Source organism: Pristis pectinata, chromosome 28, assembly GCF_009764475.1.
Source record: "Pristis pectinata isolate sPriPec2 chromosome 28, sPriPec2.1.pri, whole genome shotgun sequence".
Taxonomy (NCBI): Eukaryota; Metazoa; Chordata; class Chondrichthyes; order Rhinopristiformes; family Pristidae; genus Pristis; species Pristis pectinata.
The window spans coordinates 24979445-24996869 of record NC_067432.1 but is presented as its reverse complement, the minus strand read 5'-3'; the positions used below and the strand labels follow the sequence as shown (position 1 = coordinate 24996869).

General features: G+C 46.4%; 1 protein-coding gene across 1 annotated transcript in view; it reads right to left on the bottom strand.

Moving 5' to 3' along the window:
- The window catches only part of adamts17 (ADAM metallopeptidase with thrombospondin type 1 motif, 17), a 357749-nt gene extending 341897 nt beyond the window's left edge, over nt 1-15852 (bottom strand). The window contains 3 exon segments of the mRNA XM_052040638.1: nt 12366-12522; nt 14999-15267; nt 15761-15852. Coding sequence (XP_051896598.1) covers nt 12366-12522; nt 14999-15267; nt 15761-15824 — 490 coding nt within the window. The 5' untranslated portion in view covers nt 15825-15852.
- Nucleotides 15853-17425: the final 1573 nt, after the last annotated feature.

Genomic DNA, 17425 nt, shown 5'->3' with positions numbered 1-17425 from the left:
TTTTTTCACTGTCACAGGCAATCAAGTCTAAAAGTAGAAATAGCTGTGCCAAAATGTTCATCACAAGTTGCTTCATCCATCGAGTTCTCTGGATTATTCATCTGAAACAGCTGGCTGTCCATCTGCTGCTACTGTTTCTGGATTTCATCAGGCTTTTCTCTTGTGCACCATTTCAGAGACCACCCTCGACATGTACCCCTCACTCTCCCTCATGGGCTGGACAGCAACTTTGTACGTCTCAGACAATGACTTTGGGCAGGACGCGAGACTGACTGACATTCTGACTCCCAACTAGGGAGCTACCTGGGGCTTTCCCTTCTACCTGTTGTATCACTGCTGACGTGATGTCATTGAGCTATGGGACAATACAGATGAAAGGGTCAAATAAAATCCTTATTTAGATTACTGGGCTGGTCTCAAGCCTTCACAATCTCCAAAACTCCCGATAAAGAATAAATAGCAGAACTTGTCTGATGAAATATCAAGCTGCTTCAAATTATCCAATTAGTAATAAGAAAGACTTTCTTTTAAAAAAAAGTGCAGAACTCACTGGGTTAGTAACAAAGGGTTAAACACTTGGCCAACTCCCAATTACCTGCACTGTAGGTCTGAAATACATGTGGATTTGGAATCTCCCATAGCTCCACAACATCAGTTATTCAGTGGTACAGCACCCAAGGAGGAAAGGCCCAAGTCCATCTCCCTGGTTGGAATTCTAACTTTAACCTCAGCTCCCACACCAGGGTGGGGAGACTCCGCACTCCCTCACCCATGCTCCCCTACTTGGGAAACGACGTCAGCTGAGATCATCCACATCAGAATGAACTGTTGGCATTATCACACAAGCTTGCCTTTCCATCACAAACATATGAGCTGTGGGAATGCCTGTAAGCTGGGGCCATGCTCTTCCTGCAGAGTTGGTCAAGCTCTTCAATGACACTGTTACTCAAAGTCCTTACTACAAACTTTCCCATTTGACTAACTGCCCTGATTAAATAACATTTGAGAATCAAACCATAGAATTATGGAATCAGGCCCTTCGGCCCAATTTATCTATGCCAGTCGAGCTAGTCCCATTTGCCCACATTTACCCCATATCCCTCTAAACCCTTCCTATCCATGGACTTATCCAAATGTCTTTTACATGTTGTTACTGTACCTGCCTCAACCACATCCTCTGGCAGCTCGTTCCATATACGCACCATCCTCTGGGTGAAGTTACCCCTCGGGTCCCTTTTAAATCTTTCCCCTCACCTTAAACCTATGCCTTCTAGTTTTTAAATTCCCCTTTCCTGGAAAAAAGACCGTGTTCACCCCACCATGATATTATGCACCTCTACAAGGTCACCCTTCAGTCTCCTACATTCTAAGGAATAAAGTCCTCGCCCACCCTATAATTCAGGCCCTTGGGTCCAAGCAGCATCCTCTATGCACTTATCTGCAAATTATCTGCTACTTAATTTGAACAAGATCTTTCCTTAATCTGATGTTTCCATACAAGCACAAGTTTCAAATCCTCAGTGCCTGAACACCAAGCCAGGTCACGTTACAGGAAGAAAGATTTTATTGGTCAGTCACTCAAAGTTATACATGCAACACAAAAAGTCTGTGGATAAACTTCCAAGTTAGCTAATCATTGTTGTCAAATCTATTTTCCTATAATACAGCTGGATGTCATTTTAGCAACTGATATTTGAAGTAAACCAAACTAAAACAAATAAATTTAGTTTGACAAGAAGTATTTATAAACATACTGTTCGTGAACATCCAGCCAAGATAAAATGAAAGACAAAATATATAGATGTTTAGACGGGTCAGGAGACAGAAGCCCTCATCATATTTAAATAGTTCTTGGATGTGCACTTGCACTTAAAGGGCCCTGACCCAGTGCTGGAAGATGCGATTTGGTTGGGGCTCATCACAGAAACCAGCCTCCGCTTCATGGACTCTATACTTTGTGCTGCCTTGTTAAAGCAGCCAGTATAATCAAAGACCCCACCCACCCCAGACATTCTCCCATCAGGCAGAAGACAAAAGCCTGAAAGCACGTACCACCAGGCTCAAGGACAGCTTCTATCCTGCTATTATAAAACTATTCAACGGTTCCCTAGGAATGATAAGAATGGACTCTTGACCTCACAATCTGCCTTGTTGTGACTTTGCACCTTATTGTCTACCTGCATTTTCTCTGTAGCTGTGACACTTTACTCTGCATTCTGTTTTATTTTACCTTGTACTACCTCAATGCACTGTGTAATGAATTGATCTGTATAAACAGGATGCAGTACTGTGACAATAATAAACCAATTTCAATTTAGACAGGCACATGAACAGACAGGGAATGGAGGGATATTGACCATGTGCAGGCAGACGGGATTAGTTGAAAAATGGCATGATGGTTGGCACAGACATGGGCCAAAGGGCCTGTTCCTGTGCTTTAGAGTTGGACATCCCAGGATTGTCACTGAGCAACATGGAAATGCAATTTGATGATGTTACGAAGGTGTGGGACCAAAACTGAAAGGAAACTTGGGAGGTGATAGTGTTGGACACCCAAGGATTAGCTGATTGGCCCCTTGAGCCTGCTCTGTCACTCAATCTTGGCCTCACTTTCCCCATCTCTCCACATACTCAACTCCCTTGTATTTTGAACATCTGTCGATCTCTGGCTTAATACATTCAATGACTGACTTCACAGCCGAGGCAGATAATAATAGATTCACAACTCTCAATGAAATTCTTCCATATTTCCATCCCAGCCTGCTCAACCTCTCTCCTTCCATCAACTCCTTCATCACACAAATCTAGTAAACCTTGTCTTCATTGCCTCCAATGTAAGTACACCCTTAAGTATGGAGACCAAGTGTAGTATTTCTGGTCTGGTCTCACCAACATCCTGCAAAGTTGGATCAAAACTTCCTTATTCATATGCTCCATACCCCTTGCAATTAATGGCCAACATGCCATTAGACTTCCTAATTACTTTTTGTTTCTGCATGCAGACTGTGTCTTTCTGTGGTTCCCTCTGTGGTACAAAGGGAACCACAGATCCTTTTGTACCACATTTTTCAGTCACACTACTTAAATAATAAGTTGCTTCCTTCGACAGTGGATAACTCCACATCTTCCCACATTATACTCCACCCACCAACATCTTGCCCAGTCTCTTAACCTATGTATATCCCTTTGCATCCTCTCAACTCACTGACCCATCTTTGAATCAGGAGCAGATTTCACAACTGTACAGTCTCTTCATCCAGCTAAAATGATATAGATTATAAACAACTGAGGACCCAGCAAGGACCTCTGTGGTACCCAACACATTACTGAAAGTGACCCATTTATCCCAATTGTTTCTGTTTAATCACCTGCCTGCATCAATAGGTTACCTCTAATCCCATGTGCTCCACTGAGAGATTGCAAGGGTGAGAGGTTCCGTAACCTTAGAGTCTGCAATGCGCTTCCCATCAACCACACTGCAGCCAGTTCGTGGTGAAGGCATGGATGTCAAACCCAGTGACAGTGGCGTCAATCATGTCCTGAACGTGCCAAGCTTCTCGTTGTGCTACTGCTGCCTCCACCTAGTGGAATACTTCAGCACCCTGCCTATTACAGCCTTACAGTTTGTCGGCATCGGCAGTCGAGACGCACCCTGTCTTGCTGTTCATTTACTAGAACTTTAAAGGCCCAAGTGTTACTTGAGATTTGTTATGGAGTTCATAGCACAGAAATAGGCTCTTCGATCCACTGAATCCACACTGACCATCAAGCACCCATTTACACTAACCCCATTTTATTCTCCACACATCACCCTCGTTCCCCCCCCACCCCATCCTCAGGTTCTATGTGCGAGGGGCAATTTACCAGCCTGCACTACTTTGTGACATAGGAGGAAACTGAGCACCCGGAGGAAACCCGTGAGGTCACAGGGAGTAAGTGCAAACTCCACATAGACAGCACCAGTGGTCAGGATTGAACCTGGATCACTGGAATTATGAGGCAATGGTTCTACTACCCATTGTCACTGTACTAGCCCAGGCCTGGATGGTCCCAGCTTTGTAGCAAGAGCTGTAAATGGACCATCACCTTAAAACCAACCAACAAAATACATGTTAAAGAGCTCCTCACAAAGATGCAACTTAATAGAATGAAGAGGCTGCAAGCAAGGAAACAGATACATAAACATAGGGAAGTACAAGACCGCAGGCCTGTAGATCTCAACACTGGCCCGCTCACTCACTATTCACAGTGAGAGAGATATAATGAGAAACTGATTCCTCACCCTATCCTATGATGTACATCTCTACCACACATGAAGAGCACTTCCATAAATTACCATAAACTTACCCATTAATCTAGAATGTGCCCAATTTCTAGGCCCAGCCTCTCCTAGCCACTACTATACTAAGGAAAGTACTGGGGAAAAGGAGTTGCAGCATATTCAGCAGTTTGGAAAGGTTAAAAAGAAACATTTGAATTACATAGTCAAATAACGATGACAAACAAAGATTATCTGCCTCATTCAGGAGAGCCAAGAACTTGCCCTAGTAAGGTATGACATAGGAAAAGGCCATTCAACCAATCAAGGCTGTTTGTTATTCAATGTCTCTTATCTCTTCTCTGCTTCCTACACCATCACTTGTCGCTCAGTTTCCGTTACATCAAGAAGCTACTTTCATCAGACATCAAAGATCACAGACAAGGGAGCAGAAGTAGGCCACTTGGCCCATCGAGTCTGCTCCAAAGAAAAGGAAAAATGAAAAAGAAATGAGAAATTGGGGGGGGAGAAACCTAAACCCCAATTTCCAGCCTTATCCCCATATCCCTTGATACCCCAACTATTTAGATATCTATCTATCTCTTCCTTAAACACCTCCATTGATCTGGCCTCCACTGCTGTACATGGCAAGGAATTCCACAAATTCACCACCCTCTGGCTAAAGAAATTTCTCCTCATCTGTTTTAAACCTGTACCCTCTAATTCTAAGATTGTGCCCTCTGGTCTTGGACTCACCACCAAGGGAAACAGCTTGACCACATCTACTCTGTCCAGTCCTTTCAACATTTTAAATGTCTCTATGAGGTTCCCTCTCATTCTTCTGCACTCCAGTGAGTACAGTCCAAGAGCCGACAAATGCTCATCATACGTAAGCCCTTTCATTCCAGGAATCATCCTCAGAGATCTCTTCTGAACCCTCTCCAACATCAGCACATCTTTCCTAAGATATGTGGCCCAAAACTGTGCACAGTATTCCAAATGAGGCCTCACCAGTCCCCCAAAGGGCGATGTTACAGTGGTCATGGGAGAATTTCAATATGCAGGTAGATTGGGAAAATCAGGTTGGTCCTGGATTCCAGGAGAAGGAATTTGTAGAATGCCTACGAGATGGCTTTTTAGAGCAGCTTGTGGTCGAGCCCACTAGGGAAAAGGCAATTCTGGATTTGGTGTTGTGCAATGAACCAGATTTGATTCGGGAGCTTAAGGTAAAGGAACCCCTACTGATAATATGATAGAATTCACCCTGCAGTTTGAGGGGCAGAAGCTAAAATCAGATGTATCAGTATTACAGTTGAGTAAAGGTAACTACAGAGGCATGAGAGAGGAGCTGGCCAAGTTGATTGGAAGGGGACCCTAGCAGGGACAACGAGCAGCAACGGCAGGAGTTTCTGGCAGTAACTTGGAAGATGTAGGATCAGTTCATCCCAAAGAAGCAGCAGCATTCGAAAGTGAGGATGAGGCAACCGTGGCTGAAAAGGGAAGTCAAAGACAGCATAAAAGAAAGAGGGCATACAATATTGCAAAAATTAGTGGAAAGCTAGAGGATTGGGAAGCTTTTAAAAACCAACATAAGGCAACTAAAAGTGCAATAAGGGGAAAAAAGATGAAATATGAAGGTAAGCTAGCCAATAATATAAAAGAGGATACCAGAAGTTTTTTTCAGATATACAGGTATAAAGAGTAAAAGAGGCAAGAGTGGACATCAGCCCACTGGAAAATGACACTGGAGAGATAGTAATGGGGAACAAAGAAATGGCAGACAAACTGAATAAGTATTTTGCATCAGTCTTCACTGTGAAAGATGCCAGCAACATGCCAGAAATTCGAGAGAGTCGGGGGGCAGAAGTGAGTGTAGTCACTATTACTAAGGAGAAGGTGCTTGGGAAGCTGAAAGGTCTGAAGGTGGATAAGTCACCTGGACTGGTTGGACTATACCCCAGGGTTCTGAAAGAGGTAGCTGAAGAGATTGTGGAGGCATTAGTAGTGATCTTTCAAGAATCACTAGAGTCAGTAATGGTTCTGGAGGACTAGAAAATCACAAATGTCACTCCACTCTAAGGAGGGAGGCAAAAGACAGGAGATCATAGGCCTGTTAGCCTGACTTCAGTGGTTCGTAAAACGTTAGAGTCCATTATTAAGGATAAGGTTTTTGGGTATTTGGAAGCTCATGATAAAATGGGGCAAAGTCAGCATGGTTTCCTTAAGGGGAGATCTTGCTTGACAAATTTGTTGGAATTCTTTGAGGAAGTAACAGGCAGAATAGACAAAGGAGAGTCAGTGGATGTTGTTTACTTGGATTTTCAGAAGGCATTTGACAAGGTGCCACACGAGACTGCTAAATGAGATAGGAGCCCATGGTATTACAGGAAAGGTACTAATATGGATAGAAGATTGGCTGACTGGCAGAAGACAAAGAGTGGGAATAAAGGGGGCATTTTCTGGTTAGCTGCCGATGACTAGTGGGGTTCCCCAGAGGTCTATGTTGGGTCCGCTACTTGTCACATTATATGTTAATGACCTGGGTGACGGATTTGAGGGCTGTGTGGCCAAGTTTACAGATGATACAAAGATAGGTAGAGGGGCAGGTGGTGTTGAGGAAGAGGGAGTCTGCAGAAGGCCGTGGACAGGTTGGGAGAATGGGCAAAGAGGTGGCAGATGGAATACAGTGTAGGGAAGTGTACGGTCATGCACTTTGGTAGAAGGATAAAGGCAGAGACTATTTTCTAAACAGGGAACGAATTCAGAAATCAGAGGTGCAAAGGGACCTGGGAGTCCTAGTGCAGGATTCCCTAAAGATTAACTTGCAGGTTGAGTCAATGGTGGGGAATGCAAATGCAATGCTAGCATTCATTTTGAGAGGACTAGAATATAAAAGCAAGGATGTAATGCTGAGGATTTATAAGGCATTTGTCAGACTACATTTGGAGTATTGAGAGCAGTTTTGGGTCCCATATCTAAGGAAGGATGTGCTGGCATTGGAGATGGTCCAGAGGAGGTTTACAAGAATGATCCCAGGACTGAAAGGATTAATGCATTTGATGGCTCTGGGCCTGTACTCACTGTTTGGAAGGATTGGGTGGTGGGGGGAGAAATCTCATTGAAACCTACCGAATATTGAAAGGCTGGAAGGCTGGATAGAGTGGACTTGGAGAGGGAGGATGTTTCCAGAAGTGAGAGAGTCTAGGACCAGAGGGCACAGCCTCAGAATAGAAGGACGTCTCTTTAGAACAGAGATAAGGAGAAATTTCTTTAGCCAGAGGGTGGTGAATCTGTGGAATTCATTGCCACAGAGAGCTGTGGAGGCCAAGTCATCGGGTATATTTAAAGCAGAGGTTGATAGGTTCTTGATTAATAAGGGTGTCAAAGGTTATGGGGAGAAGGCAGGAGAATGGGTTTCAGAGGGAAAAGTAAATCAGCCATAATGTAATGGTAGAGCAGACTCAATGGGTCGAATGGCCTAATTCTGCTCCTACATCTTATGGACTTTGGGACATACTTTCAAAGGTTTACAGCTGAGTGAAGAAATTTCTTATCTTGATCCTCACTGGGCAACCACTTTGCAGCCAGAGGAAATGTTGGCCAGCATCCACTCCATCAAGCCCCCTTAGTTTTTAAATTTCAATAGAATTCCTCCACTCTCCACAACTCTGGAAAATAAGCTAATTTTTCTTCACAGAACCTCACTGGCCTACGCACCTCTCACCCACTCTTAGAACCTTACAACGCAAGGCACCAGGTCCAGGAAGTGTGTCCAGATGAGGAGACATAGAAGCTGGCAGGAGCTAATCATTCTGATACATCGTGAAACAGTCTGATGTGAAGGTGGCATGTTCTTCATTACTGCATCCATTCTATATTCACAACAGAAGTGGAGATACAGCAGTATGCATTAGCCCCTGGAACACACCTACAAATAAATGCATTGATGCATTGTTGTACTTGTGTTCTAGAGCAGCATTTCCACATCTTACCATTCCAATATCTTTAATCCTTAAAACAACTGAATAACCCATAATAACCAAACCAACTGCATTCTTCTCCATGTGGTCTGATGCCATACTGTCCCGAGGACATTGGTCACCGATTGCTGGAAGGTTTTTTAGTACACAGCTGTCATTAAAATGAAGTAGAAAAGCTCAATTGTTAAAAATCAGGAAAACAAGATCAGACAAGCAGTTTTCCAGACATGGGTAGGAACCAGCATAAATTAAATGCAAGAAACAGCTGCCTTGCTTCATGGTCTCCTTGTACAGTCAGGAGTTTAAGCAATCACTGCATCTACTATTCTTACAAATTTTCCCCACAAGTTTACCCATTTTACTCCCAATAGATATCAAATAATGCAGACTAAAATTCAAGTTAACAGTGGCAAAACAGAATATGTAAATGGGCTAGGTTAGTCCCTGAAGGATATCACACAATGATTAATCTTTGGTCTTCTGCACACTTTGCTCCAAAAATCTTATCAGTGTCTGTCAAAGCACTACCCGTCAGGCTACAGAAGTTTCTCCAGTATTCCCTGCTGGATTAACTGTTTTACATTTATTCGCATACAAGGGAAAATACTTACAGTCCAGTACAGAAAATACTTACGTATTTTCCATTTAGAATGGTCACCTTGCAACTTTCTCCAACATAGCTAATGCCCATTCAGTATTTCATTAAAACTTCTCAGTTCTACTTTCATGTTCTAAATCTTGTTTGCACTCTCTCCATTGTTTACCCAGTTTTTTAAAAATCTTTTTATACCTGTTTTGCAACAGGAAACATTAAAACAGTGCAAGTACTACCAACTACTGATCTAAAACCTCCACTTTTCAGTTCCTTCAGGAAATGAATTATTCCATTTGGTTTGCCTTTTTGTTAAAAAAGACAAAGACCTCATTAACCAACATCACTAACTACAGCAATTTATTTTATTTTCCAGTTACTCCATCCATTGTTATTTAAACACAGGACTGATGAGCCAAAAATCTCCATTATTCCAACAGATAGTGTCTATTTGTCCTTTGCAAGACCCAACTGCATTGGCCCAGACCCAATGGACATAAATTCATGATATTCAGAAGGGTTAGAAATGTCTGTTGAGACTACGATTTCGAAATGTTATAACTGTAGCAACAGAGAATCACTGGGATTGGAGTACGGTTTGTCAATTGTTATTAAAATGTCCCGCTTCACAACTACCACTCATGGCTTCATCTTCAGAAAGAGTACATCAGTGCAGAAACCAGAACTAAATATGCATAGAACCTTCTTTCAGATGCAATCCCAGATTGCAAACCAATGCAAGAAATAATTTGATCTACAGATTAGCCAATAGGTCAAGCTCAAAATTAGACAGAGCATCATTTGAAAACAATGAGATGGTTTTTTTGAAAAGAAAAGGCTACAGCTTGAAATTCAATCCAACAGAAATGTTGATTTAAGACATCAGGAAGAGTAAAAAAAATGCAGATAATCTCAAGTTAACTGGGAGGTTAGAATAAAATCTTTGCACAAGATGATAGGAATCTTTATAGAAGGGAAATAGTGGACCAGATCAGGCTGGATCCAGTTGTCACCTTTGCTACTGACCAAGCGACCCTCCAGGGTCAAGTGTCCACTCAAGAAGTAGAGCGGACCATGTGCTGACCAGGCCTCGGACCCAACGACAGGACCACATGCTGGAAAACTCTGATGGCCCTTTGGCTGCTCACTGCTGCCAATGGTCTTTGATTATCGGAGGCATTTATAAATATTCCAAGACAGGTATACGTTCAAAGTCTCAAACAATTAAAAAGTGTAATTGAAGACCTACTTATGTACTAGAAATTTTAAAAAACTTTTTAAAAAAAACTTATCTTTGCAGTCAAGGTCGACTACGTAAAGCCCAAGAGTCTGACCCAGCTCGGCATGGTCGAGCTTGCTGCTGCACAGCAGGGACAACAGCGATGCAGCAAAAAGGTCAACTGTGTCTGCACCTGATCTCTACCTCAACTCTGACTACCAGAGAGAAGCTGACCTGAGAAAGACATAACACACAGTTCTCAGTGGGTTGCCAGCCAGAGGGGACTAAGATCCAGCTGACCAGATCCAGTGAGAGCAGCCAAAGATAACTGGGCCTAGAATGCAGCCGAAGAACTCCTGCAACAATGCCAAGGCCGAGATGACTGGCCATCTTCCTTTACCCGAGGTACAGTTCCAGCCAGCAATAAACTTTCCCCTCAATTCCCACCAACTTTAATTTTACTGTGGCTCTATGATGCCACTCTGTCAAATCCACCCACCCTCACTTTCATCTGGAGTCCAGCTTGAATCAAGGCTCTTAATGAGATATACAACAGTGCTGCTGACAGAAGCCAAGCAAATGCCATCTGATAGCACCATCCACCACACTTCCCACCTATCTAATGTTGCACGTTAGTCAAGTAGATGTCAGTGCTGCAACTGTTCTGGAATACAGCCGCAGTTAGTTCTGGAGAACCAGAGTTGGCATGCTATTGCTATCTTTTAACCAGCCGATGCTGCCTGTTCTTGGTATCACATGGAATGAATCAAGTTAACTGAAGAGGATCAGCGCAAGACACAGACATGAACAAATCATCCACAGAGCTTTGGGCTGCTTTCAAACATCCTAGCTTTGTAGTGCACACTTACTTTCCTGAGTCTGCCATGAATGTGGGCGAGGATCCTCATACAGCCACTTCCAGCCCAGTTGCCAACCTGGATGTGGCATGACTGCACAACTTCAGTACGTGGATGGGGGTGAAGTGTTCCTTAGCTGCCTGTAGCATGAGGCATCTGCAATTTAACCTGTACCCTTGAATACCTTGGTCCTGGAGTTCAATTCCAGAGGTCAAATAACCTCCAGTCTCCTAACATAGGCCACATTTCACAGGTAGATTTGGACAGTTTACTCAGCCATAAGGGGAACCATGAAATCATGGCAACGCTTACCTGCACACACAATCACTATTAAGTAACGCAATAATTCCAATTCTGTGCTGAAACATTAACTGTTTCTCTGCCCACAGATGCTGCCTGTCCTACGTTTTCAAATATTTTCTGTTCTTGTTCAATAATTTTACCTTGTTCTTTAAACAAATTGTAATGTTATTTGTACCCCAAACATTGTTTCCTATTCCGACTCTGTTAGCACAAGTGCAATATCAAACAATCCATGTCCAAGACTCCATTTACCCCCCCCCCCCCCAAGGGACAATAATTAGGCAAGGAAAGACCCATCTTCTCCCTTTGCATAAAATGGTGCCAATTTTCCACTCGAGGTATCCAGTCACACAATGAGGAAATTCCAAGCCACCAATGCACTATTCCCCCACTACACACCACCAGTAAGGAAATGGGAAAAACCCAATCATACAAGATATCTTTAATAGTCACATGTACATTGAAACACGCAGTGAAATGCATCTTTTGCAATAGACTGTTCTGGGGGAAGCCCGCAAGTGTCGCCACGCTTCCGGCACCTACATAGCATGCCCACAACTTCCTAACCCGTACATCTTTGGAATGTGGGAGGAAACCAGAGCACCCAGAAGAAACCCACACAGACACAGGGAGAACGTACAAACTCCTTACAGACAGTGGCCGGATTTGAACCCAGGTTGCTGGTGCTGTAAAGCATTATGCTAACCGCTGCACTACCGTGGACTACCGTCCATGTGGAGTTTGCACATTCTACCAGTGACCACGTGCTCTGGTTTTCTCCCACATTTCAAACATGCGCTGCTTGTTAGGTTATGTGTTACTGTGAATCTCCCCTCATCAAGGTGGGTGGTGGAAGAACCAGGAACGGGATCAGCATGTGAGAGAGAGAATAGGTTACAGGAAAATAAGTGGGAGAATGGAATTCATGGGATTGCTTTTTGGTGTGACGCAATAGGCCAAATCAGTTCCTTCTTTGTCATAAGAAAATGAGAGATGAACTTCAGAGCACGATTTTCTGAGATACTTTCTGGAAACTTACTCAAGAATTTATAACGCAAGCTGATCCTGACCACAATTCCTCATCCCATTATTGATTTACAAAATGTATAATTATAGTCCAGTCATTATCCTCTCAACACTTTTCTAGAGCAATTACCTTGGATCACCCTGCAGAAATCAGAGCGGCGATTCTTCTTGGACGTGAGGGACCGTCTGTGCCTGTAGATCCGGTGAACTTCTCCACTGAATGATGAGTTGATTTTGTTTACAGGTTCTATTGACAATAGATCATCACCAATCTGGATGTATCCCAACTAGAAGAGGGGGAAAAAAAACTGTTCACCAATTACGAAAATTGCAGCTTAGTTTATCCAGCAACACACAAAAAAATGCTGGAGGAACTCAGCAAGTCAGGCAGCATCTATGGAGGGAAATGGACAGTTGACGTTTTGGGCCAAGGGCAGTCCTGATGAAGGGTCTTGGCCTGAAATGTCGAGTGTTCAATACCCTCCACAGATGCTGCCTGACCTACTGAGTTCCTTCACCATTTTTTATGCGTTGCTCCAGATTTCCAGCATCTGCAGTCTTTGTCTCCATAGTTCATCCAGCTATCTTAACCAATTCCTGTGCCAATTATGACTCCGCTACTTCCTTCAATGGAACCACTGAAGGGTCAAGACAGAAAGAAGGCCTCAATACAAAGAAAAATGTAAAAAGTTCCCACAAAGATGGAGTGCTCATCACTCTCATTCAATTTGCCCTACAGCACTGGAATTTAACAATGCTTCTCAAAAACTGTGGAACCTTACATTTTAAACCCTTCCTTGCTCTTTCAAGGAGCACTTGTCCCGCTGGTTTGGTGTCAAATGTTCTATCAAAACTACCGTGAAGAATGGTGGGACATTTTGCTATGATAAAGATGCTATGTAAATGTGTTGTTTCTGGCAAACACACACAAGGCAAGCCTTGGTCTATTTGTCCCTGACCTGATGCCAACTGCACTGATCTCTGCAATTGATGAGAAGTGATAATTTTGCCTTTACTACTGAGATTTAAATTAAAGTGAATCTGGTAAGGGATATTGGACTCTGGGCTTCCCACTTGAAGATAATGCAATCCAAAGAAATCATGATCAACTCAACATTCTTAGTAACTCATGGTCTACAAGTATTCCCAGGGATGCAGACCAAAACCAACATCAACTGCTCAAAGGTCACCAACTTAGTGAAAAACACACTTGGGTCCGCCTGAAACTAGTTGGTCCTTCAGTTGTGCACTGAACCTCCGTACAGCCACTGTAAAGGACCGGGGCGGGCGGTGGTAAAAGGACCACAGTCTAGCGTTCTGCTACCAGAGGACAGGACCTTGAGTAACAGCCTCTCAAATACTGCATGGGTTTAAGGAGGGCACAACGCCTTGTGAGATGATGTGTTAATTAAATGACAATGAACGTATACCGATTGTATTTACTGTATATCATTGTGAATAAGTATATTTTGTAAGCATTCTCGTTGCTCGTATTTGAAGCTTCAAACGACTAAAAAAAATTAAAATAAGGAAGCCTCTGCACCACGTTTCGTCTTCCTATTCCCAACGTTCTCAGTTTGCAATCACCGTCACTTTGCAAAAGTGAAATTATCCTGACTTCTCAATGCAATTGTGTCATGAAACGGTTAACTTTACATAAACTAAGTGCGGTATATATAGTTTGAGGGAGACGAGAAAAAAAACGAGAATACTTTTGCACAATTAATTCTCCTTCGATGAAAGGATCCGGGCTGGTCTACTGTTAAAGCAGAAGGTCCGCGCGTTAAAATTGTACCCTCAAAGCCAGACCGTAGGTAAAGCGGGACTGAAACAAATGCAAACTGCGCTGAGACCTCCAGCTACCTCTGAGCAAAACATCTGTTCATCGGTAAGAGTATCTGCTCATAAACTCAAAGGCCGCAACACTAACGCCGCCGGGTATGTTTGTTTCAATGTCAGTATCTTTATATTGTATTGCAAGTACCTTCATCAGCCCGATAGCGCGCTCGGGTCCCATGCAACTGAGAATGGGCGTCGCTGGAGACGGAGGTTGGAGCGGAGGCAATGCCCAGGGTATCGCCGTCCCTGGTGCACGCCCGTGAAGGCGAGGAGTGCAGGGCTGCTCACCTGTCAAACCCGCAAACTTCTGCCAATTCTTCAACACAATTGGACCTAAATAACGCGAAACAAGATCGGCGCAGAGGAAAAGTCCCTGACCCGAAACATTTACTAGTTTACTCTTTGCGCAGCTGACGTTTCTGTTATTGTTTCAGATTCCAACATCTGCAGTTTTATTATTAAACAGTCGACTACCAATAATTTGGAGCGGTTCACCATCAGGCGTCCTGTATTAAGCAAAGTCGCTGGAACTTTTCAGTTAGAAGTAAATGTCAGAATATTCAGCAGCTCTAAGTTTACCGATTCTTTGCGGCACTTTCTACCCCCTATTAATCTCTGTTCTGAAGCCCATCGCATCCACTGCTCTCTCCAGTACCCGGAATCCTCGCCTGCGCTGCTCTTCCCCCCCCCCCCCCCGTGTGTGCTCAGAGAGCCCGGGTTACACCTGACTCTGCTCCGAAGCTCAGCCCCCTCCCGAGTCGACGCTTTCTAACCCACCGTCTTTACCGACAGGACATTCCCTCCAGCGAGCGCAGCGACCGCCCACAGGACGGGAGCACTCCGCCCGGGATTCCCGCTCCCACCAGCATGCAGAGCCGGGACGGGCCGAATGGCCTGGGACAGAAGACGAGAAAGAATGGTTACCAGTCCGCGGCAGGTGCTGAGGGCGGCGAAGGAGCGGCGGCGGCGGCGGACGTGGCCGCTGTAGAAGCAGTGATGCTCGGCGGGGAGGCGGCCGGTGCCTCGACCCCGTTCCTCGACACTGAAAGCCGGCGCCAGGAAGCGCAGCCCCCGCCTCAGCGACAGCACCAGCTCGGTGCCCCAGGCCGGCAGCGCCAGTTGGAGGTGATCACCGGGCCGGCCCGCTCCTGTCCCGGCGCCCAGGCTCCGCGGGACGGTCAACTCGGCGGCCGCTGGAGGGGGTGAGCAAAAGGGGCAGGTTACTGGGGGTCAGCGGGGCAGGGAACGGAGGGAGGGAGGGAGTGGAGGGACTAGGGTGAGGGAGTGGGGATGAACGGAGTAGAGTGAGCAGAGGGAGAACGGGTGTGAGGGGGAGGGAGTGAACGGAGAAGGGGGAAGTGAACCGGAGGGGGGGGGGCTGAGGGAGTGAACGGAGGGGTGGGGAGTGAACCGGAGGGGGGCTGAGGGAGTGAACCGGAGGGGGAGCTGAGGGAGTGAACGGAGGGGGGTGGGGAGTGAACCGGAGAGGGGGGCTGGGGGAGTGAACCGGAGGGGGGGTGAGGGAGTGAACGGAGGAGTGGGGAGTGAACCGGAGGAGGAGGGGGGGGTACAGTGCGGAGCCGCCGGGCTGGGGTGGGGACAGTGTGCGAGGCGGGGTCTGACCGGCAGCCCGAGGGAGGGGCAGGAGAGACCGGGAGCCCCCGGCGGCGGGGACGGGAGCGGTACCTGGGCCCGAGCAGTGCAGCAGGCAGACGGCCAGCGCCAGGCGCGGCAGCGAGCAGCCACCCATCGTCCGGCCGCCCACAATGGAGACTCGCTCCCGGTAGACGCTCCAAACTCTCAGCGCCGGCTGGCCCCGCCCCGGCCCCTCCCCTTGGTCCCGCCCACCCAGGTTCCTCGCCAATCCATTGGCCGAGCGTGAGTCCATGTTACAACAGGGCGCGTTCTGATTGGCCCCGCGGGCTGTCGGTGACGGGGCGGATCGGCCGGTCGCTCTCCGCCGGCCGGGGGTCCCTCCGCACCCTCCGGGGAACCCGCCGCCAGCTGACCCCTGGAGCCCGCTGACCACCACCAGGGGTCACAGTATGGTCAGCGGAGGGGATGGTCAGTGGGTTCAAGGTGGTCCGGGGACGGTCGGGAATCAGTGAGGTCGAGGGGGTCAAAGTGGTTCTCACTCAGTGGGCTCAGGGTTTTCAGACGGCCACGGGAGGTCAGCGGGGTCAGAGGGTGTTTGGAACGGTCGGGTGTGGTCAGTGGCCTCAGGGTGGTCAATGGAGTCAGCGGGGACAGCAGGGTGGTCAGTGGTGGTCAAGGGTGGTCATCAGGGTCAAGGGTGGTCAGCGGTGGTCAGGGAGGGTCATCAGGGTCAAGGATAGTCAGCGGTGGTCAAGGGTGGCCATCAGGGTCAAGGGTGGTCATCAGCTGTCAGCCTCTGCTCTGCCGGGCGTGGGACCGCGTCCGTTACAAGCCCGGACACCCGCACCCCACTTCCCCGCCGTCCCCCCCCCCCACCACCCCACCAGAGCCCGGGGCGGCCGGTCTCGGCTGGATCAGTGGTTTGTGAGGACAGGGACGAGTTCCGTGGAGCTGGTACCAAGTCGGGCGGACCCTGTGAGCCATTCTCTCTCACTCACTCTACACGGCCGGTGCGGAGTGCCAGGGATTAAAAGCTGAAACTTCTGTACAAGGCTGCAAGCAGGCGAGTAGATCACGGGGACATTAAAAAAAATTGTGCTTTTAATTTCCTGAGAGCACGATAATTTATTAGTTGTAAAACACTGATGCGGGTAGCGGCAGGGCAGCTGGTGCCGGGCGTCCAGTCTCCAGATCGGCTCCGGACCACTGATCACTGGTAAGCCCAGAAACCCGCCGGGAGATCTGAGAAGAAGCGGAGCAACTTCTGGACACAACAATCCCACACACCTCGACCAGGAAAATATGGTAAACGGTGCGAGGTTTCAACAAAACCATCGACATGCCTTCCAACATTGGTTTCCAACGATGTGCTTGGAATCTGGTTGCGTTTTCGACCACTTTTTGTTTCATTTCCTTCTGGTATCTGATTTCGCCCTCTCCATCCCCCTCTTCCCTTCACTCAACTTCCCACTCTCATTCACTATTTTTCTCCTCTCACTCTCCCTACCATTTATTTTGCGCCCCTCCTTGGCGACCCGCCGCCTCCTGTGCTGAGCGTTCCCACTGAGCTGCAGGTCTGTAATGAAGACTTGCTTGTATCCAGAGCCACCCGCAAACTCAAATACCACAGCTATTTATATCCACCAAATTCTCCTGGAGGGTGATACGTGTTGTCAGGCAATCAGCAAAGTGACCAAAGAAACTACTAATTTACCTCGGTTGCACTGGTTGAGAAATGAATATAATCGGGCAGAA